The sequence below is a fragment of the Phacochoerus africanus genome, chromosome 9, assembly GCF_016906955.1.
Source record: "Phacochoerus africanus isolate WHEZ1 chromosome 9, ROS_Pafr_v1, whole genome shotgun sequence".
Taxonomy (NCBI): Eukaryota; Metazoa; Chordata; class Mammalia; order Artiodactyla; family Suidae; genus Phacochoerus; species Phacochoerus africanus.
Window position 1 is genome coordinate 30744141 of NC_062552.1, and position 23322 is coordinate 30767462.

Sequence of the window (23322 nt, forward strand, 5' to 3'; positions counted from 1 at the left end):
TCACTGTGGACCTCAAATCACCATGTGCCGCCCCCACGTTCTGTCCTCACATCCCACGTGGCTGCAGGAAAATCTTTGCCGGGAGCTACAGGAATCTAGTGAGTTAGTCAAAGGCTTTGTCTCGGTTCGTCCTCCGTAAGACAGTTTCTTTCAGAAACGGGAAGGCTGAAAACATACCGTGGTAACAGTCTTGCCTTGTGTTTGGGGTGTGTTTTCCAGGCGTCCCATGTGGCCTTAGGGGGTTTGTTCCACACAGCCCTGTTCTCTATTAGAATCTTTTCCCAGAATAATTTCCATTTTGTGGATTTCCTCAGCAAACTCCCATAGTAGGAGTTTCCACTTAAGATAATTAAAATTACATGCACTTTTTGCTGACTGTAACATTTGTTCCTCTCATATCAAACAATAGACTGTGTATAGATTTGGCATATTTTTCCCCCTGAATTTACAAAATGAAAAGGAGCCCTTATCCACCAAAGAGTTACTCGTTTTACAACATGCTTTAAAGCTGTCCCTTGGACTCTAAGAGATACTTTAAGAGGTTCAGAACCCTTCCTCAGCTTCAAGGAAACCTGATGTGTTTAAATCGGAGAAATATAAGACTTCGCTAAACCTTAACGTTGGTTACCTGAGATGTAGTTAAAGAATCGTCTGTTTTGTTTCATCTGAATCTGGAGAAATCATGAAGTTGTCACAAGCCGAGAGTTTTCAGAAAATCTTCATCTACTTTTTATGGAAGGAGTGGTACCCTGTTTGCCTTCTTTCCTACATCCTTTTCTCAGAGGCTTTTCTTCTAAAGAAGCACCAGCAGTGCCTCCCACAGTGTCCTCTGGAGCCAGGCTAGGCTGACCAGCCCTCCCTTGGGTCCACGTGGTACTGAGCCGTGCACGCATTTCTTCACTTCCTCTGGAGACGCCTCTGCAAAGTCTTGATTGTTTCCTGATCTTCCTCCCTCTTTGCTACGAAGGCCCTGCAATGGATTCAGCGTCTCAGTCTATGAGGAAGAACCACTCACTCCATGTCCGGCCTCATTTACTGACCGCTGTGCCCCTTCTGCCCTGGTGGTGTTTTGTTGTGTTTTGTTTTGTTGTGTCTCTCTCTCTACTAACATCATGGGGAAGCTTAACAACTTTTATTGACTTTTTGACAGACGGCTCCATCTTTTCTTGGTTCTCAACTCTGATGTCTTGTCTTCACTTTGGGTGTGCTCTGCCTCATGGTCATTGATAAACTATGGCAGTGACCCCATAGGAGGGACTTGGACACCTGCTTTTTTCCTAGGCCTGACTGGCTCAGGGCTGACTCCCCAGCCCCAGGGGAGGGGGGACGTTTTAGTAGATTCCCACCATTCCCAGGAAGTCGGGGTGGCCTGAGCCTGTGAGAGGCTTAGTGTTGGTTTTTATCTGAGGGGAGAAGGAGCAAGGTAGGTGTGTAAGGCTTTGATACACCTACCTTGGGTAGGTGCTTGAAGGCATTTGCAGCTGTGCGTACAATGGGTTTTTTTGGTTTTGTTTTTGTTTTTGTCTTTTTGCCTCTTCTAGGGCTGCTTCCCACGGCATATGGAGGTTCCCAGGCTAGGGGTTCAATCGGAGCTGTAGCTGCCGGCCTACACCACAGGCACAGCAACGAGGGGTCCGAGCCACATCTGCGACCTACGCCACAGCTCACGGCAACGCCAGATCCTTAACCCACTGAGCGAGGCCAGGGATCAAACCCGCAACCTCATGGTTCCTAGACGGATTCGTTAACCACTGCGCCACAATGGGAACTCCGACAATGTTTTATTTTTAGACGTATTTTGCACGGTCTTATCCTTGTGAGAGCCTTGTCACATGCCATCCTCACAAGAAGTCCTAGCGGGTTGAGGAGTCCCCATTGACATTGCTCTGGTACCAGGTTCAATCCCTGGCCTGGGAACTTCCACATGCTGCAGGCATGGCCACAAAAAAAAAAATCCTGAGATTAGAAGAGCAAGTCATACACTGAGGCCCTCTTACAAGGATCAGGAGTTGAAATAAAATCTCTTTATCTCAATCCAGCTTTCTTTTCACTCTATCTTTCTGCATTGGCCAGAATGTGTGTGTTTTGTTCCTCTTTTGCTTTTTTTTTTTTTTAAGGCCACACCCATAGCATATGGAAGTTCCCCAGCCAGGGATGGAATCCTAGCTGCAGCTGTGACCTAAAACAGTTCATCAGAGGCACGTTCATCCACCACGAAATTTTGGAGGCAACCTGTAGAAAATGGATCCGTCTTACTGTGAATCTTGGATTCTCCTTGATTCTCAACTCCTGTAAACTCAGGTGGAACCAAGAGTGGGACCCTTCAAAATAGTTATTTTATTGGAATTTTTCTGGGAAGTCTCAAGAGTGTTTACTCTATTTTAGAAAGTGACAGTAGTTTTGTATATGCAGTAAATTGTCATTAGTCATAGGCAAGACATCAGCTGGGAGAGACTAGGTTAGGCTGCAATAACAGACATATCCCAAATGCCTCTGCCCTAAAAGAAAAAGATGGTTTGTTTTTTGTTTTTTTGAAAGATTGTGTGGGTTTTATTTATTTTTATAATGATTTTTATTTTTTCCATTATAGCTGATTCACATGTTCTGTCAATTTTCTGCTGCACAGCAAGGTGACCCAGTCACACATACATGTATACATTCTTTTTTCTCACATTATCATGCTCCATCACAAGTGACCAGGCATAGTTCCCAGTGCTATACAGTAGATCCCATTGCTTACCCATTCCAAAGGCAATAGTTTGCATCTATTAACCCCAAATTCCCAGTCCATCCCACTCCCTCCCCCTCCCCCTTGGCAACCACAAGTCTGTTCTCCATGTCCATTTTCTTTTCTTTTCTGTGGAAAGGTTCAGTTGTGCCATAGATTAGATTCCAGATATAAGTGAAATCATATGGCACTTGTCTTTCTCTTTCTGACTTACTTCACTTAGTGTGAGAGTCTCTAATTCCATCCAAGTTGCTGCAAATACCATTATTTTGTCCTTTTTTATCACTGAGTAGTATTCGATTGTGTATATATACCACATCTTCTTAATCCAGTTGTCTGTCAATGGACATTTAGGTTGTTTCCATGTCTTGGTTATTGTGAAAAGTGCTGCAGTGAACATATGGGTGCATGTGTCTTTTTCAAGGCAAGTGTTGTCCGGGTATATGCCCAAGAGTGGGATGGCTGGGTCATATGGTAACTCTATTCTTAGTTTTTTAAGGAACCTCCATACTGTTCTCCATTGTGCTTGTACCAATTTACATTCCCACCAACAGTGCAGGAGGGTTCCCTTTTCTCCACCCCATCTCCAGCATTTTAAAACAGAGCAGTCTGTTGTTCATCAGACTACACCTTGTTAGCAGCAGTGAGGGGTCCTCCGCAGTCCTCCCGTGGAGACAAAGGCTGACAAAAGTTTCACTGTCTAGATTATAACTAATTACAGTAGCAGGTGTATGGAAAATCCGCCAGTGGCTCTTCAACCACTTCCACTTGCCCTTAATCAGCCAGAGCGAACTTGGTAAACCGCACCAACTTCAAGAATCAGGAAGTGTGATTGCCCCATATCCTTGGAAGTAGAGAGAATTTGGATATTGATAAATAGTGATCATATTTACTGGGACAAAACAGGAGTGAATCAGGAATGGGTTTTTTTTCTCCAAGAGTAAATGTTAAGTGCCAAAGGTGAGAGTTGACTCAAACTCTCTAGGCATTTAGAGGAAAGTTGAAAATTCAAAAAGAAAAGAAACTGCAAACAGAAGATTAATCATAGCTACAGACTGTGAGGGCTGTTCTTATCCACTTTAAGAAATCTCTGGAGTTCCCTTCGTGGCTCAGCGGTCAACAAACTGCACTAATATCCATGAGGGTGCAGGTTCGATCCCTGGGCTCACTCAGTGGGTTAAGGATCGGGCATTGCCATGAGCTGTGGTGTAAGTCGCAGATGCGGCTTGGATCTGGTGTTGCTGTGGCTGTGGTGTAGGCCGGCAGCTCCAGCTCCTATTTGACCCCTAGCCCAGGAACCTCCATATGCCGCAGATGCTGCCCTTAAAAAAAAAAAATCAACTCTAACTTAGGGGTGCTGTGGTTCCTTACTGTCCTTCGTGTGTGTGTGTGTGTGTGTGTGTGTGTTATCAACAAGACTGTAATGAACGTCTTTGTTTATATTTCTCAGTAAATTTTTCTGAGCATACCCATAGGAAAATTTCCCATAAATGGAATTGATTATAGAATCGAAGGGTTAACTTCATAGTTAAACTCTGATGCAAATTGCCTATGACTTTCCAGAGAGTGTGTAGGACTGCCACAACAAGTATGTGAAAACATCTTGCCTCACACTCTTATTGGCACTGGGTCTCATGAAAGTTTCTAATTTTCATCAATATATGTTACAAATGGTGCTGGTTGGATTTGCACTTCTGTATTAATAAGATACAGGACCTTTTCTGTGACTGGGAAAAATATTGTTACCTCCCTGCAATTTGCTTTTTGTTCATATCCTTTTTTTCCTACTGGGCTGTTCATCTTTTTAAAAATTGACTTTTTCATGGACTTGGAGAATAGACTTATGGTTGCCAGGGGGGAGGGGGAGGGAGCGGGATGGATTGAGAACTTGGGGTTAATAGATGCAGACTATTGCCTTTGGAATGGATTAGCAATGAGATCCTGCTGTGTGGCACTGGGAACTATGTCTCGTCACATGATGGAGCATGATAATGTGAGAAAAAAGAATGTATACATGTATGTGTGACTGGATCACCTTGCTGTACAGTAGAAAAAAAATTGTATTGGAGAAATAAAAAATTTTTTTAATTTTTTAAATTGATTTTTATATGCATGTTATGAATTATGTGAAAATATTTTTCCTGGCTTATGGAATGTATTTTGATTTGGTTTGGGGAATTTTAGCCATGCAGAAGTATAAATGTTTATATATATAATTTTTCTTTTTTTCCCTCTCCTTTGTTTGTACCTAAATAGAAAGGTTCAACATGCTAACATTTTGAATATAAGTACTCATGATTTTATTTTTAGAATTTCTATTATTTTATGTTTTAATCTTAAAATTTTTGATATCTGTAGTAAAGTTAGATGAGCATTTGTGTTTTTCCCTTTCTTCTTCTAAACGGATAGCCAGTTATGACAATAGTATTTATGAAATTTCACTTCTTTCTCTGTTTACTTGAAAAACCATCATTATCACTAAATTTCCATTTGCGCTTGGGTCTGATGTTTTTGGCTTCCCACCCTGTTCCATTTATCTGTCCACATCTTCTCCTCTGCCAAATTGTTTTAATTATTGCCACTTCATAAGATGATTTAATGTTGGCAAGCCTAGTCCTTCCTCATTATTCTTTATGGTCAAAATTTTCCTGGCCGTTCTGCATGCTTATTTTTCCAGATAAAGCTCAGTATCTTTTCTTCAGCATTTTAGAAATTCCTATTTACATTTCATTTAGGAGTCCTTTGACTTTGTGGATTAATTTTAGATGCACTGACATAATTTCAACACCAAGTTTTCTTATTCCAGATTATGATTTATCTTCCTTTTTTATTTTTTGTTTTATTGAAACTCAATAGAAGAGTATTAAAAATTTTTGGTATTGGGTCTCAACATTACCTAGGTTTATATGTAGGAATTTTAAACCTCTTTTGTTCCTATTGTAAATGGAACTTTTCCTTAATATATTTTATATTGGTTATTGTTTAATTTTTTAAATGGCAATTAACTGATATCTATTATTTTCGGGTATTAGGTATATTGGCTTATTAGATGTATAATCATAAAAAAAAAGATAATTTGAGGACCTCTGGTCCATTCTAAGTGGGTTTTTCCTCCAATTGCAGAGCTTGGGTGTACCGGTATACAGTTACTTTACTTTGAGTGTAAAGGTATACAGTTATGTCACCCCCTAGATTTTCTTTGATTGTTAGTGTATTATTCTGTGCTTAACACATTGCACCCTTCAAGCTGCCTGTCCATTGATCTTTATTTCAAAAATCTGTATATGTGGCCAGCATTGTTTGACAGTGAAATTTAAATGTTAATAAAATGGTATGCCCATTAAAAAGAGGTAATTTGTTTTCCACCTTCTAGGTTTTACCTCTCGTATTTTTATATCTTATCTAAATTCATGGGCTAGTCAACACTGGCTAGAAATATGCCAAAAACAGTAGAGCTACCGGGCAACATTGCTTTAAAGTTTCCAACAGTCACAGTCTCTTTTAGTCCAGGTCGGTGGCGCTTTTGGTAGAATAATTCTCCCAGCATCATATGTGTATTTGTAATTTTGTATCCCTGACTTTTGATTCCAGCCAGTAGATCATCCACAAACCCCATTGAGTCATGGCCCTCCCACGTTAGTTAATTACTTATTAATAATTAGCAGCTTCTCTGGAGTTCCCTTCGTGGCTCAGTGGTTGACGAATCCATCTAGGAACCATGAGGTTGTGGGTTCAATCCCTGGCCTTGCTCAGTGGGTTAAGGATCTGGCGTTGCTGTGAGCTGTGGTGTAGATTGCAGACATGGCTCCGATCCCGCATTGCTGTGGCTCTGGTGTAGGCCGGTGGCTACAGCTCCGATTAGACCCCTAGCCTGGGAACGGGAGCGGCCCAAGAAATGGCAAAAAGACAAATAATAATAATAATAATTAATATCTTCTTTTTTTTTTTCTTTTTAAGGACGCTCCTATGGTATATGAAAGTTCCCTGGGTCTAGGGGTCGAATCAGAGCTGCAGCTGCCAACCTACACCACAGCCACAGCAACGCCAGCTCGAGCTGCATCTGTGACCTACTCTGCAGCTTTCGGCAACACCAGATCCTTAACCCAGTGAGTGAGGCCAGGGATCGAACCTCTGTCCTCATGGAAACTATGTCAGGTTCTTAACCTGCTGAGCCACAATGGAAACTCCAATAGTTTCTTTTTCTTAAGCCACTATAACCTGAGAGCACAAACTGGATCCACCTGAATTGATGTAGAGAATTTAAGAATAGTGCTCATGGCCACTCTCTTGATTTGGTTCTTCCCAGAGGGTGAGTTTTGACTAAACTTCTTTTAAAAATCTTCTCCAGTTTCATTATTCACCTGCTAAAGAAAAGAAAGGTATATTCTCACAATCCCATATTTTTGGACTTGGTCTATTCCTTTTAACTACGACTTGCAAACTGGCCAGTTCTTTCTGAACTCAGCATGTCTGAATTCCATAAAATAGTTCCTTGTCAAATACAGCCACTAACCAATCAATCCATGATGCCAACATTGGTTTCTCAGTTCTTTAGCTATAAATTTATCTGATGCATTATTTGCCTTTGCTCTGGCGTAGGCCCGTGGCTACAGCTCCAATTAGACCCCTAGCCTGGGATCCCCTCCATATGCCACGGGAGCGGCCCTAGAAAAGGCAAAAAAAAAGAGTGCATCTTAGTCTACCTGGCCTTCGGCTGCTCATCTCAGTGTAGCCTGAGTTACTGCAAGTTGTTCTCACACCTTTAATTTATAAGATAGGGCTGGAAGCTGGAACGTGGCAGTAACCACATGGTTTAGGGGATTGAAATCAGACTGATAATGGCGGTGTAGCATGGAAAGAATTGCCTTTGAAGGATTCTATGCCTTAAATCACTGTGCTACTCTTTAAAACACATAACTAAATGAACTTTATTAAAATTGGGATTTTTAAGAATTACATCATAGGTACCCAGTCACATCCTCTCCTCTCTGTACTGGACAAGCTGAGACTATAATGAATTGTATGTCATGTCTCAATTTGCCTAAGTAAAAGTGAATCGACCCAAACCTTGCGGTGCCGACCATTGGTCTTAACCATGTCTTCACACTTTGTGTATCAGATTTCAAAGCTAAGACAAGACCGTCTGGTGTTTCCCACAGAAATAGGTCTTAAAACCGTGTCCACTAGATAGCTAGCTGCTGGAGTTCCCTGGTGGCTCAGTAGGTTAAGGACCAGCATTTTCACTGCTGTGGTACAGGTTCGGTCTCTGGCCTGGGAACTTCCACATGCTGCAATTAATAAATAAATAAATAGCTGTTGGACTTTTCTCCATCTGTCTCCTTTTGGGGGTCACTTACAGCCTTTCCCTCCCATAGACGCCTCTGAAGAGGTACCTCCTCTAAACAGTTTCCTGGGATGAGCACTTGGGGAAGAGCTCCACCGAATCCTATAGGGTTCTGAGGCTTTGAGCTCAGGGTCTGTCCTCATTGGTCTGGGTGACTCTCTCCAGAGAGTGTTGGCTTTGAACTATTTCTCTTAAGTCCCAGGTCCTGCCGCTGTAAGAGCCTGAGCCTGTTTAGACTAGAGGTCTGCTCTCTACGGGTGGGGTCAGGATTGCTGATGAGACTCCCCCTGGCCCTAAATGCCTCCCTTCTCTGATCATAAATGAAGAGTAGTCTTTCAGGGTTAAGTTTCGACGTAGACGTGCATCTAACTGTGTGCAGATTTATCTATTTATTTCTGATGGATTTTGATAAGAATGAGGTTGAAGAATGTATGTTGAGGAGTTCCTGTCATGGCTCCCGGTAATGAGCCTGGCTAGTATCCATAAGGATGTGGGTTCAATCCCTGGCCTTGTTCAGTGGGCTGGCAGCTGCAGCTCCAATTCATTGGACCCCTAGCTTGGGAACTTCCATATGCCTCAGATGTGACCCTAAAATGTAAAAAAAAAAAAAAGAATATATGTTGATATTTTTTTAGGCTGAAATATGTTTTCTTTAATAATTTTAGTTTCATTTGCAGGGTGACCGTGGACTTCCTGGTTTTCCTGGACTTCATGGAATGCCAGGCTTAAAGGTGGAAGAAATCTGTTCTCTTGAAAATTAGGCCATGCCACTTTTAATTTAAAATTGAAAGTACTTTGTGTTACAAATATATTATTATGAATAAATGTGCATATATAAATTAAAGTATATTAAAATAAATGATTGGACTAAGATTAATGTCTAGTTTACATAGTGCTTTTACAAATTTCCTTTAAAGTTTTCAGTCATAAGTCTTATAGTATTTAAAAATTGGTGAGTAAGTTTCACTATATATAAATTCTCTTACCTATCAGCCTTTTACTGTAAGGCCCTTTTATAGTAACAAATGTCCTTATTTTTCCTTGTTTTATTTATAAAGCTTGGGTATAGGACTTTTGTAAACAAATTTTAAATTATTTTATTTCCATTTTATTTTGATGTTGGCATATTAAACTCTGTTGTTTATAATTGGTATTATTTTTTCCTTATATATAAAAGAAATATTAGTATTTCTCTAAAATTCAGGATTTACATTTTGTCTTTTAGGGTGAAATGGGCCCCAAAGGAGATAAAGGATCACCTGGATTTTATGGCAAAAAGGAAAGTATAGATCACAAAATAAAGTATCCATATTGTAATTTCAGTGTAATGGAAATAGAAAATTTGAATTTCACACCCAGCCCACCGCTAGAGCAATTAGCTCTGTTCACCTTTCTCAGGGGATTTATTCAGAATAATGAAAAACTGGAAGAAGGCATGTATTCTATAAGAATACTTTGTGTCCTTGGAGTTCCCGTCATGGTACAGCAGAAACAAATCTGACTAGGAACCATGAGGTTGTGGGTTCGATCCCTGGCCTTGCTCGGTGGGTTAAGAATCTGGCATTGCCATGAACTGTGGTGTAGGTTGCAGACGTGGCTCGGATCTGGTGTTGCTGTGGCTGTGGTGTAGGCCGGCAGCTGTACTCTTACTCGACTCCTAGCCTGGGAACTTCTGTATGCCACAGGTGCAGCCCTAAAAGGACAAAAGACAAAAAAAAAAAAAAAGAATACTTTGTGTTCTTGATCCATCTGAACTTTAAAAATATTTACATAGATTTCCCATTGTAGCTCAGTGGGTTAAGAACCTGACCAAGGGTCCATGAGGATGCAGGTTTGATCCCTGACCTCACTCAGTGGGTTAAGGATCTGGCGTTGACATGAGCTGTGTTGTAGGTTGCAGACATGGCTTGGATCTGGCGTCGCTGTGGCTGGGATGTAGGTCGCAGATGCAGCTCGGATCCTGCACACTGTTGTGTAGGCTGGCAGCTGCAGCTCCAATTTGACCCCTAGCCTGGGAACTTCCATGTGCCACAGGTGTGGCCCTAAAAATAAGAAAAAATTTACAGAGAGAGACCCCTTGGAAGTGTAACACTCAATCATGTGTCCATTGAAAATCCTATTTTTTCACATTGAAGAGAATTATATTCTCTCTGTATTTAATATGTATTTAAGATACACACTACTTTTTTTTTTTTTTTTTTTTGGCTCTACCCATAGCATCAAACCCGCACCACAGCAGCAACCAGAGCCACGGCAGTGACACTACCAGATCCTTACCCCGCTGAGCCACCAGGGGACTCCAAGATACACATTGCTTTTTGATTTTTCCAAGATTGTTTCTGTGGTTAGGTGCCTTATAATTTTGCATCCACCTTATTCCAGGGTCTTGTTGTGTCCTGGTAAGATAATGTCTTGCCAAAAGCCACAGGGCCAACACAAGCTGTGGTTCCATGAATTCTATCACTACATAAGGAAGTTAACTTACTTTCCTGTTTAAGTTTGAGTTGGAATTTCAAACCATTATTGTAAGGATTGTTTTTAAGTGTTTGTTTTTAATACAGGGTGCGAAAGGTGAAAAGGGGACTGTTGGTTTTCCTGGCCTTCCTGGACGTGCTGTGAGTTTGATAGAAAAGTTCTTAAGTATTTTACTTTAAATAAAATTTGTCCTATACTATCTTCCTTCAAAAAGAAAAATTAGTGCCAAAAAATATGAAAATGCATGTATTTATTTTTCAGGGAGAACCAGGAAGACATGGAAAGGATGGATTAATGGGTAGCCCTGGTTATAAGGTATTTACAAAAAAACTCAAATCCAATGACTTTTTCTTTTTTTAATTTTTTATTATAGTTGATTTATAATGTTCTGTCAATTTCTGCTGTACAGCACAGTGACCCAGTCACACATATATATACATTCTCTCCCTCATACTATCTTCCATCATGTTCCATCGCAAATGATGGGAAATAGTTCCCTGTGCTATATCAGTAACTTTTTCTAACTAGCTGTGTGTTCTTTGTCAAATTCTTTGATCTTCAGTTTTCTCCGCTTCAGAAATGGAGTAAAAGTTACTTGCCACTTGGAATGGTAGAGACTAAAATAAGGGAATAAGTGTTTAATAAGGAGTTATTTATTTGCCTATTTTTTTTTAATTTGAACATAGCTTTAAGATTCCTTTTTGAGCTTTTTTTTTTTTTAAAGCAAAAAGACCACTTTTTTGGGAGTTTCCATCTTGGCGTGGTGAAAATGAATCCCTCTAGGAACCATGAGGATGCGGGTTCGATCCCTGGCCTTGAGCAGAGGCTTAAGGATCCAGCATTGCTGTGAGCTGTGGTGTAGGTCACAGACTCGGCTCGGATCCTGCGTTGCTGTGGCTGTGGTGTAGGCCAGCAGCTACAGCTCTGATTAGACCCCTAGCCTGGGAACTTCCGCATGCCATGGGTATGGCCCTAAAAAACAAAAAGGCCATTTTTTTAAGCTATGATTGACATACAAAAAGATGCACATATTTAATGTATGCACCTTGGTGAGTACTGCACTGAGAGCAAGTGGTGACAGTGGGATCCTTGCCTTGTTCACAGTCTTAGAGGAAAAGCCTTCAGCTTTTCACCATTGAGTGTGATGTTAGCTCTGGTCTTCATTGTGTTGAGGTAAGTTTTTTCTGTATCTCACTTGTTGAGAGGTTTTATCCTGAAATGGTGTTGAACTTTGTCAAATGCTTTCTTCTGCATCTATTGAGATGATTGTGTGATTCTTATCTTCATTCTATTGGTGGTGTCTTGTGGTGTATCACATTGATTTGCATATATTGAACCATCTTTGCATCCCAGGGATGACGCCCACTGGATCATGGTATATGATCCTTTTAACGTGCTGTTGAATTCAGTTTGCTGATGTTTGCTGAGGATTTTTGCATGTTTGGTCATCAAGGATATTGGTCTGTAGTTTTCTTGCAGTGTTTTGTCTGGCTTTAGCATCAGGCTGATACCAGCCTCACAAAATGAGTTGGGAAGTGTTCTCTCTTCTTGTATTTTTTGGAAGATTTTAAGAAGAATTGGCATTAATTATTTAAAAGTTTGGTAGAATATACCTGTGAAGTCATCTGGTCTTGGGACTTTCCTTCTTTATTGGGAGTGATTTTTGATTACTTCTACAATCTCTTTTATTTGTCATTCATTGGTCTAATCAGCCTTCCTATTTTTTCTTAATTCAGTCTTGGTAGATTATTCATTTCTAGGAGTTTATTCCTTCTAATTTATCCAATTTGTTGGCATGGAATTAATAATAGTCCCTTTGATCTTTTTTTTTTCAATTTATGGGGCATCAATTGTAATATCTTTCTTGTGTTTCTGATTTTCTGAGTCTTTTTTCTTTCTTAATTAGTCTCGCGGGGATTTGTCCATTTCTTTTCAAAAACACAGCTCTAGCTTTATTTATTTTCTCTGTTGTTTTTCTATTCTCTGTTTCATATTTTTGCAATAATTAATTATTTCCTTCCTTCTGCTGACTTGGGCTTAGTTTGTCCTTCTTCTTCTGGTCCCTTGCCCTTTTTGACATTAATCCAGGTACCATATTTGGATGCACATACTCACAACAGCAAACCTCAATTCACTCTTTGTTAACAGTTTATTGATAATAAGTTGAACACATCAGAGTTCCCGTCGTGGCTCAGTGGTTAACAAATCCGACTAGGAACCATGAGGTTGCGGGTTCCATCCCTGGCCTTGCTCAGTGGGTTAAGGATCTGGCATTGCTGTGAGCTGTGGTGTAGGTCACAGACTTGGCTCAGATCCCATGTTACTGTGGCTCTGGCATAGGCTGGTGGCTATAGCTCCAATTCGACCCCTAGCCTGGCAACCTCCATATGCCGTGGAGAAAAGACAAAAATAAATAAATAAGTTGAACATATCCTACAACTTACCCACTTAATGTGTGGTTTTTCTTATATTTACAGAGTTAGTCAATCATCACTACAATCTGGAGTTCCCTTCATAGCGCAGTGGTTAACGAACCCAGCTAGGAACCATGAGGTTGCGGGTTCAATCCCTGGCCTCGCTCAGTGGGTTAAGGATCCGGCATTGCCGTGAGCTGTGGTGTAGGTTGCAGACGCGGCTCGGATCCTACGTTGCTATGGCTGTGGTGTAGGCCAGCAGCTACTACTCTGATTAGACCCCTAGCCTGGGAACCTCCATATGCCGTGGGAGCAGCCCTAGAAAAGACTAAAAGGCAAAAAAAAAATCATCACTACAATCTAATTTTAGAACATTTTCATCACCTCAAAAAAAAACCCTCTACCCATTAGCGGTCACTCCCTATTTCCTCCCAGCTCTACTCAGCCTCTAATCTACTTTCTGTCTCTAGGCATTTGCCCGTTATGGACATTTCATACAAATTGAATCATGAAATATGTGGTCTTTTGTGGCTAACCTCTTGGCTCACCATAACATTTTCGAGGTTCATCTATGTTTTGTCCTGTATTAGTACTTTATTCCTTCTTGCTGCTGCTAATATTTCATTGTATGAGTATGTGCATTTTATTCCTTCATTTGTGGATGGACATTTAGGCTGTTAATATTTGGGGGGCTGTTACGAATAGTGCCTTATGAACATTTATGCACAAGTTTTTGCGTGGACCTATGTGTTATCATTTCTCATAAGTATATTTCTCTAGTGGAATGGCTGGAGCATATGAGTGTATTTAATGTCTTGAGGTCAGTTCACTCTTTTTTTTTTTTTTTTTTGGTGGAGATCTTTTTAGGGTTGCACCTATGGCATATGGAGGTTCCCAGGTTAGGGGTCGAATCGGAGCTGTAGCCACCAGCCTACACCATAGCCACAGCAACCCAGATCTGAGCTGCATCTGTGACTGACACCACAGCTCACAGCAACGCCGGATCCTTAACCCACTGATCGAGGCCAAGGATTGAACCCACATCCTCATGGATCCTAGTTGGGGGTTCATTACTGTTGAGCCACAATGGGAACTCCAAGGTCAGGTCACTCCTGATATTTACTTTCTTGATAGGCTCATCCTACCCTGCATATCTAACCTTGGTTTTGGTCTCCATTTTCTAACTAATGTGGATCTCCTAATAGAATTCGGTTAATCCCTTCTTGTCTTGTTTGTAATTTGTAACTGCCATCACAATTTTCAAAGCCCATTTAATTTTTAAATTAAAATTATAAAACAGACTTTATTTTCATAGCGGTGGTAGGTTCACAGCAAAACTGATCAGAAAGTGCCGAGTTCCCATATATCCCCGTCTCCTGCCCCCTGTAGGTTTCCCCACAGTCAGCTTCCCACAGCACAGTGGTACTTTTCTTTTTGTTTTTTTTACAATTGATGAACTTAAGCATTGTCACTCAAAGTCCACTTTTTTTTTTGGTCTTTTTGTCTTTTTGTCTTTTCTTGGGCCGCACCCGTGGCATATGGAGGTTCCCAGGCTAGAGGTTGAATCGGAACTGTAGCCACTGGCCTACACCATGGCCACAGCAATGCAGGATTCAAGCCGCGTCTACAATCTACACCACAGCTCATGGCAACGCCGGATCCTTAACCCACTGAGCAAGGGCAGGGATCGAACCCGCAACCTCATGGTTCCTAGTCAGATTCATTAACCACTGAGCCACGACAGGAACTCCCTCAAAGTCCACTTTTACAGTAGGATCTGCTCTTGGTGTTGCACATTCTGTGGCTTTGGATGAATGTATAATGACATGTATCCACCACTCTAGTATCATCTGGAACAGGTTCCCTGCCCTAAATATCCTCTGTGCTGGGCTTATTTATCTTTCCCTTCCCCTAACCTCTGACAACACCTGATCTTTTTACTACATCATAGTTTTTCCTTTCCAGAAGTCACTCAATTGAAGGCATGCAGTTTGTAGCCCTTACAGATTGGCTTCTTTTCCTTGGGAATATGTGTTGAAGCTCCTGCCATATCTTTTCATGGCTTGCCAGCGCCTTTCCTTTTGAGTGCTGCATTCTGTTCTTTTGTCTGAATAGTCCACAGTTTATATTTCCTTCTTGGAATCTTTAAATAATGAATCATACCCAATTTTTTCTGACCTTATTAAAATCTGTTTCCTTCCTCCCACCCAGCTTTTTGTTTTGAAATTTGTCAATCCTACAGAAAATTGAGCCACCAAAACATATGAACATTTTTTTCTATTTTTTTTTTTTGGCTGAGCCACTGGAAAGTAAATTATAGACACCCTGAATTCTCTCCTAAACACTTTAGCCTATATCCTGAGAACACTTTAATTTCATTATGATACCCAAGAGATTTAATATCAATACAGCACTATTTTCTAACATGAGCCCATATTCAGATTTTTCAGATTGTCCAAAAAGTGTCCTAAATAGTCATGTTTTTTTGCTTGATACAGTCAAGATTTGTGCATTGCATTTGATTGGGTATTAGTTAGAGTTTTCCAGAGAAACAGAACCAATAGGATGTGTTAATACGCATGTATTTTTATTATTTATGTTTGTGTCAGTATATAAATTATATTTGTACAGCACATAATGAAAATTTTTGTGTGTCTATATGAAGGGAGGGATGAGGGGTGAAGGGAAGGGGAGGAGAGAGGGAGGGATGGAGGCTGATCCATTCATTCATCAAAAGAATTGTCTCATGCCTCGGTGGGACCTCTGCCTTCTCTCACGACAGTTTTACCACTCTGACCATTTCAATCAATATAATCATCCAGTGTTTAGTCATATGGACATATGATAGTTGGTTTTTTCATTCATCAGCTTAAACATTTACATCGTTTCCTATATTTGGCATTTCTGATTGTGTTTTGAAGGGTTTTTTTGTTTTTTGTCTTTTTAGGGCTGCACCCACAGCATGTGAAGGTTCCCAGGCTAGGGGTCGAATCGGAGCTGCAGCTGCCAGCTTACACCACAGCCACGGCAACGTCAGATCCGAGCCACATCTGCGACCTACACCGCGCCTCATGGTAACACCAGATCCTTAACCCACTGATCGAAGCTAAGGATCCTCATGGATACTACTGGGGTTTGTTACCGCTAAGCTGTGATGGGAACTCCTCTTGTTGATGTGGATATTCTTCGACTCATTTGCATTGGACCTGCTTTTCACGTCTCTTGGGTAGACACCTAGTAGGACTGCTGGAGTGTGTGGTGAATGTATGCTTGACTTCCTAAGAAAATTCCAAACTAGTTTCCAAAGTGGTGGCGTTCTTCTCCATTTCCATCAGCAGTTTATGAGAATTCCAGTTTAACCACATCCTGCCAACACTTAGTACTTTATATTTTAGCTCTTTTAGTTGGTGCTTAATGGTATCTCATGTGGTTTTCGTTTGCATCTTTCAGATGACTGAAAGTGTTGACATCTTTTTATGGGCTGGTTGGCTATTTTTATGTTTTCTTTTGTAGAGTGTCTATTCAAAACATCTGACGATTTAAAAAAAGACTTTGGGTTGTTTGTCCACTTGTTAATGAGTTGTGAGAGCTCTTTATATATTCTGGATAGGCCCTTTCTCAGATACATGTTTGCAAATATTGTCTCTCAATCTTTGGGTCGCCTTTCATTTTCTTAATGAAAGGTGACCTTTGATGGGGAAAAGTTTTTCATCTGAATGAGTCTGATTTCTTAAAATTTTTTTCAGCTCATGCCTTTTGTGCCCTGTGTCAGAATCTTTGACCTAACTTAAGGTCACAGATTTTTCTTCTAGCTTTTCTTCCAAAAGAAAATATTTTAGATCTGCTAAACATATTTAGAACATTATATTTTCTAAAATTGTATCATCTTAGCTTACGAATTTATCTCTGGGATTCGTTTTGATGATTCTAATCTTTATGTGTGGCGTAAGGTCAGTTAAAGTCCATTTATTTTTTCCATTTGAAGACCTCGTTATTCCAGCACCATTTATGGACGAGATTATCACTTCCTATTGAATTACCTGAGTATTTTTGCTAAGCGTCAGTTGATCAATACCTGTGTGAAACTATTTTTGGACCTTGATTCTGTTTTCCTCATCTATACCTCTAATCTTTTGTCCATAACGCACTGTCTTGATTACCAGAGCTTTAGAATAAGTCCCGGAATCAGGTAGTGTAAGTACCTAAATTTCTTTTCTTTTTCTTTTCCTTTTTGTTATCTTATTATGCATATTCTACTCTACTTACTAAAATTCTTTTTGAATGTGGTCCATTGTTTTTTACTTTTTGCCTTTATTTTCTTTGGGACTTTAGAAGATTTTTATATTTTTTCCAGTGGTCCTTTTTTCCTCCTAGTTCTATTGAGGTAATGGACACACAGCGCTGTTTATTGTGAGACGCTCATTGCAGTAAGTTTAGTGAACATTGATCAACTCATGTAGGTACCAAAAAAATTGAAAAAAATAAATGTTTTCCTTCTGATGAGAACTCTTAGGATTGACTCTCAACAACTTTCAAGTGAACCATAGAGCAGTGTTAACTACTAATGGTCTTTATATGAATACATTTTAAAAATACATTTTAGGATTTCTTTATTCCCCCTTAGTCTTACTGAGACCCATATTCTTTGTTTTGTTAACTTTAAAGGATACACTATCATCTGTGTGGAAATTAATGTTTATTTTCCTCTTTTCCTTTTCTTCTTGTTTCTCATGCTTCTGCTTTTTCAGATCACATTATATTTCTAAACTGTCTTGCACCCACCTTAGTTTCCAGTTTGCAGTTGACATACTTGGTGTCCAGCACCAGCCCCGTCACCAAGGCCCCATTGTCACCATTTGTGTGGGCGGAGCTTCTCCCTCGTAATATGTGCTTTAGGGAGGGCTTGTGAACATACCATTCTCTGAATTCTTGTATTTTAACAGGGTTTTCTGTATTCTTATTACTTGAATAACAGCTTGGCTGTCACTGTCTTATTGTCACTGTCACTATAAACCCTCCTCTCACTGCCATTTGCTATTTTTCTTTGAATTTCTTTGAAATGTTGCTTCATTGCTGTCCTGTGTGTTGCTGAGGCTGACCTAATTGTCTTTCCCTTGTAAGTGACTTTGTCTTTTTGTGTGGAACTGCAGAGAGTAAAAAATACTTTATGTTTAAAGTCTAATAGTATAACTTGTGTCTCAGAATTAACAATTTTCTTACCCCAAATCCTTCCAATAAGTGGATTCAGAGATTTTAATTCTGGAATATTCTCTTGGATGATAGTTTAGTTTTTTGGTTTGGTTTAGTTTGGTTTGATTTTTGTTTGTTTGTTTGTTTTGGTGGTGGTGGTGTTTTTTTCTTTTTTCTTTTTTTTTTTTTTTTTTTGGCTGCACCCACAGTATGTGGAAGTTCCTGGGCCAGGGACTGAACCCAATCCACAGCGCCACCCCAAGCTGCTGCAGTGACAATGCCAGATCCTTACCCTGCTGAGCCACAAGAGAACTCCTTGGGTTATAGTTTTAAATAAACATCCTGTTACATTGTTCTGTTTTTTTACCCAAGAACTCCAATTATAGACACGTTGAGACTGTATTCTGCAACTCAATTCCTGATCCTTTTTAATCTCTCTTAAAATTTTATTTTGGGGGAATCACCTTTAGTTTTCTCTTCAGTGCCCTTTAAGATTTTAAGGTAAATCTGTTTTCCCTTGGTTTCTACTAATTTCATCCTAATAGCTGCAATCCTTCTGTCTTTTCCAGTTATTTCCTGAGTTAATTTAATTCTTTTTCACGTCCTCCTTTTTACATCTGAGAACACTTGCACGATGCTCATCTAGGTTCCTGCCTCTTGGTGCAGTCTTCTACTTCATGTTTATTTTTGCATGAGGGACATTTACTGAAATGTTTTGATTCTCATTTTCTGTATTTTCTTTTAGTAATTTTGTTTGAATATCGTCTGCCAACTCTTTGTCGGTTTGAGATGTCTTATGTAATTGAGACCTACCATGACAGGCATGAGTATAAAAGTGCAAATGGCGTAATAGGTTCCTTAGTTCACGAGGGCCTCCTTCTCTGTGTACAGCGACGTTGGATGTTTTTTAATCGATGGAATTGTTTATTGGGAAGGGTTTGGCATGCCGTCTGTTGTGGAGGTGCAGAGATGAGCAGTATAATGTGTCGATTTAACATTCCCGTGCACGTCCAGAGTTCCCTGGTGGGCAGCAGGTTAGGATCCAGCGTCGTCACTGTAGTGGTTCGGGTCACTACTGTGGCACAGGAACTTCCACATGCCGTGGATGCAGCCAGGAAAAAAGAAAAAAAAAAAAGATTCCTGAGCACATCCAAGAATAGATATCCAGCAAGTAATTAGATCCAGATCAGATAGGGAGAGGGGAGGGAGGGGGAGACTGAACAGTGTTAGGGGTTTTTTAGGCTGTATGAGGGATACTCATTTCACTGTAAAGGAAAAAGAGGAGGGACGGATGGAGCAAATGCAGGAGAGTATGTTGGTTTGTTGGCAGGATGTTTGACTTGGGTTTTCTCAAAGGAAGTGGGAATTGTCACCTCCTGGGGGAGGCAGTTTTTGTTGCGTGCAGAGCTTTCTACATAGCTGTGTAGGAAATGTGGCAGAGAGACGACGGAAACAGAAGCTGCCCTGAAGTCTGGTGGAAGCTGGAAGGTACCGTCTGCGTGACTGCGGTCCCTCCCACAGCCGTACTTAGAACCCACGTGCAGGTCTGAAGAGTTTCGCGGTGTGATTTCTTCAGTATTGGGGTTTGCACAGGAACGTGCCATAGGTAAATGATGCGGTAAAGGGGGTTTTAGTTAGAGAGCCGTTTAAATACCAAACCATGTGTTTAAACTGAGTATAAAAAGAAATGAACACAAGAGCGGAGAGATTTTAACAAAAGACAGCATTTACTGGATACTTACTACATGCCCGGCTTTTTTCCCAGCACTTTACATGCATCCTCACATTAATCTCACCAATCGTTATGTGTGTTACAAGTAAGAGAATTTTGTCCTTTTATAGATCAGAAAATTAAAGCATGGAGAGATTAATTTGTCAAAGACCACATAGCCATACTTTAATAACTATCTAAAATGTCTTTCATCAGGAGTTCCCGTCATGGCGCAGTGGTTAACAAATCCGACTAGGAACCATGAGGTGGCGGGTTTGGTCCCTGCCCTTGCTCAGTGGGTTAACGATCCGGCGTTGCAGTGAGCTATGGTGTAGGTTGCAGACGCGGCTCGGATCCCGCGTTGCTGTGGCTCTGGCGTAGGCCAGTGGCTACAGCTCCGATTCAACCCCTAGCCTAGGAACCTCCATATGCCGCGGGAGCGGCCCAAAGAAATAGCAAAAAGACAATAAATAAATAAATAAATAAAATGTCTTTCATCACATTGTTGAAAAATAATGTAATATTCAAATAGTATTTCCCGAAGTTAGAAAATTATGAGACCATTGACTTCACTATTTTTATGACATTTTAACTAGCTTAAAATAAAGATTGACCTTATGTTTAAAAATATTTGTGTTGTGGAGTTCCCACTGCAGCTCAGCGGTTAATGAATCTGACTAGCATCCATGAGATGCAGATTCGATCCCTGGCCTCGCTCAGTGGGTTAAGGATCCTGCGTTCTGTGGCTGTGGCGTAGGCCTGAAGCTACAGCTCCGATTGGCCCCCTAGCCTGGGAACCTCCGTATGCCATGGGTGCAGCCCTAAAAAGCAAAAAAATATATATATAAAATATAAATATAAATATATATATATATATATATATTTGTGTGGGAAATCAATCAAGACGGCAAAGCAGGAGGACATGGAACTCCCCCCTCCTCCATGAACACATCAAATACATACATATGTGGCACAATTCTCGCTAAAAATTAATTGGAAACTGGGAAAAAATACTCCTGTACAGCAAGGCTATAGGAAGATCCACATGGAATCAGACAGGAAGGGAAGAGAAGCCATCAGGTAGGGACCTGTGCCCCTGAGAGGGGTCTCAGAGGAAAAGGGAGGTTGTACAGGTGGAGATCTGCCCTGGGGACTCAGTGGTTCCAGCCACATTTGGGGCGCCTGAGTCCTGAGGCCCGAAGCAGTGAAGATGAGCCCCCTTGGCTGGCTGGAGGGCCGATTAGCCTCACGGGAGGGCTGTGGGAAGCCTGGACCCCACTCGTGAGGAGCATGCATGCTCACTTGCCCCCAGAGGCAGGGCGTGGAGGGCAGATGGAGGGCTGCTCAGTGCTGCCTGGTCTCCCACGGCAGCCCCCCTGCAGACCCCAGCCTGAGCCAAGTGAGGACTCCAGTCCCACTCACTTCCCCCCGCAATCCCCCACTGGAGAAGGGCTGCCACGACCAGGGCAGGAGCCCTGCTGCTCGACGCAGAGGTGACTTGGACCTGGGGAGACATCGAGCACAATGGGGGCAGCCGTTGCTGACCCATAAATGGGCAGAGCTCCAGGGATGGTCCCGACATCTGGCTGTGGCCAGACCGCAACGGCCCATGCCCCATACAAGCCGAGGGCCCAGGGGGCTCCCCTACCCTGCACCTCGGCTCTACGCCAGGGCTGCAGCAGTGGAGGCTCAGTAGAACAGGCCTTGAGGAACAAAGGAGACTCAGATGAAGCAAAGGCTCCCATTGCTGGTAGATGCACAGGTGCTGCATTGGAGGCAGCCTAGACCTCTGTATGTGGCCAGCCTCTTGCAGCCAACATCCCACCTTGAGCTCAAGCCTACATGGGCCTCTCCTCCCCCAGGACAGCTTCCCTCTGGGACAGGGATTCCAGCCCTGCAAGAGGAGAGGGAACACACTTCAAGGCAAAAGAGTCAGCTCAGTCCTGACCCTCAGGGCTTCTGCATCATCAACCTGGAGTCTGACCCACCCCTGATAGGGTGGTGACAGCCACTGAGCAGAGGGGAAGCCCTGGCTTACACCTGGCTCCAGCCCTAAACCCCACCATCTCTAGTCCCTACCTCCTACCAAGGTGACACCTGCCAGCACACCCTGAGGAATGATGTGACTTGTGTTCACATCAAATCCAGCTCTCCCACCAAAGACACTGGGCACACACAGGCTGTGTAGGGAGGCTCCCACATAAGGATATGATGGTTTCACCTAAATCCATACATACAGAGAAAGTTAAGCAAAGGGAAAGAGGACAGAGGAACTGGTCTCAATGGAAAGAGCAAAAGAAAACCCTGAAAAAAATAATGAAACAGAAATAAATTACTGGATAAAGAATTCAAAACATTATTGATAAAAATGCTAACTGAATTAAAAGAATGGATGAATACAAGGAGAATTTTAACAAGGAACTAGGAAATATTAAAAAAAAAAAAAAAAAGCACCAGTCAGAAATGAAGAGTACAATAACTGAAATGAAAAAAAAAAAAAACACTAGAAGAAATGAATAGCAGACTAAGTGATGAAGCAGACATAAGTGACCTGGAAGATACGTAAGTGACCTGGAATCATGGAAATCACCCAATTAGAAGAGTAGAAAGTTACTTAATTAATCAATTAAAAGTGGAACATTTTGAGAGATCTTGGGGATAACATGAAGCCTGCAACATTCACATTATAAAGGTCTGAAGGAGAAGAGAGAGAAGGGAGTTGGAAATGTATTTGGTAAAATCATGGCTGAAAATTTCCCAAACCTGAAGAGGGAAACAGATATCCAGGTATAGGAAGCACAGAGGGTCCCCAACCGGATGAACCTGAACAGCCCCACACTAAGACATCATAATTAAAATGGCAAAAGTTAAACACCACAAGTTCCCCTCGTGGCTCAGGGGAAACAAATCTGACTGGTATCCATGAGGACACAGGTTCAAACCCTGGCCTCACTCAGCAGGTTAACGATCCAGTGTTGCCATGAGCTGTGGCATAGGTTGAGGTGGCTTGGATCTGGCATTGCTGTGGCTGTGGCGTAGGCTGGCAGCTACAGCTCCAATTCGACCCCTAGCCTGGGAACCTCCATATGCTGCAGGTGTGGCCCCAAAAAGACAAAAGGGAAAAAAAGAAAAATACAATGAGATATCACCTCTTATCTCTTAGAATGACCATCATCAGAAAGTCTACAAGTGGGAGTTCCTGTCATGGCTCAGTGGTTAATGAATCCAACTAGGAACCATGAGGTTTCGGGTTCGATCCCTGGCCTTGCTCAGTGGGTTAAGGATCTGGCGTTGCCGTGAGCTGTGGTGTAGGTTGCAGACGCCACTCGGATCTGGCGTTGCTGTGGCTCTGGTGTAGGCCAGTGGCTACAGCTCTGATTCGACCCCTAGCCTGGGAACCTCCATATGCCACAGGAGCGGCCCTAGAAAAGGCAAAAAGGCAAAAAAAAAGAAAGTCTAC

The 23322-nt window shown here is 41.5% G+C and overlaps 1 protein-coding gene across 3 annotated transcripts in view; it reads left to right on the top strand.

The window, feature by feature from the left end:
* The window catches only part of COL21A1 (collagen type XXI alpha 1 chain), a 203594-nt gene that overhangs the window by 113184 nt on the left and 67088 nt on the right, over positions 1–23322 (top strand). For all 3 annotated transcript variants that reach the window (XM_047796213.1, XM_047796214.1, XM_047796215.1), the window contains 4 exons: positions 8750–8803; positions 9298–9351; positions 10634–10687; positions 10809–10862. In XM_047796213.1, the coding sequence (XP_047652169.1) occupies positions 8750–8803; positions 9298–9351; positions 10634–10687; positions 10809–10862 (216 nt within the window). The remainder of the gene's footprint in view (positions 1–8749; positions 8804–9297; positions 9352–10633; positions 10688–10808; positions 10863–23322) is intronic.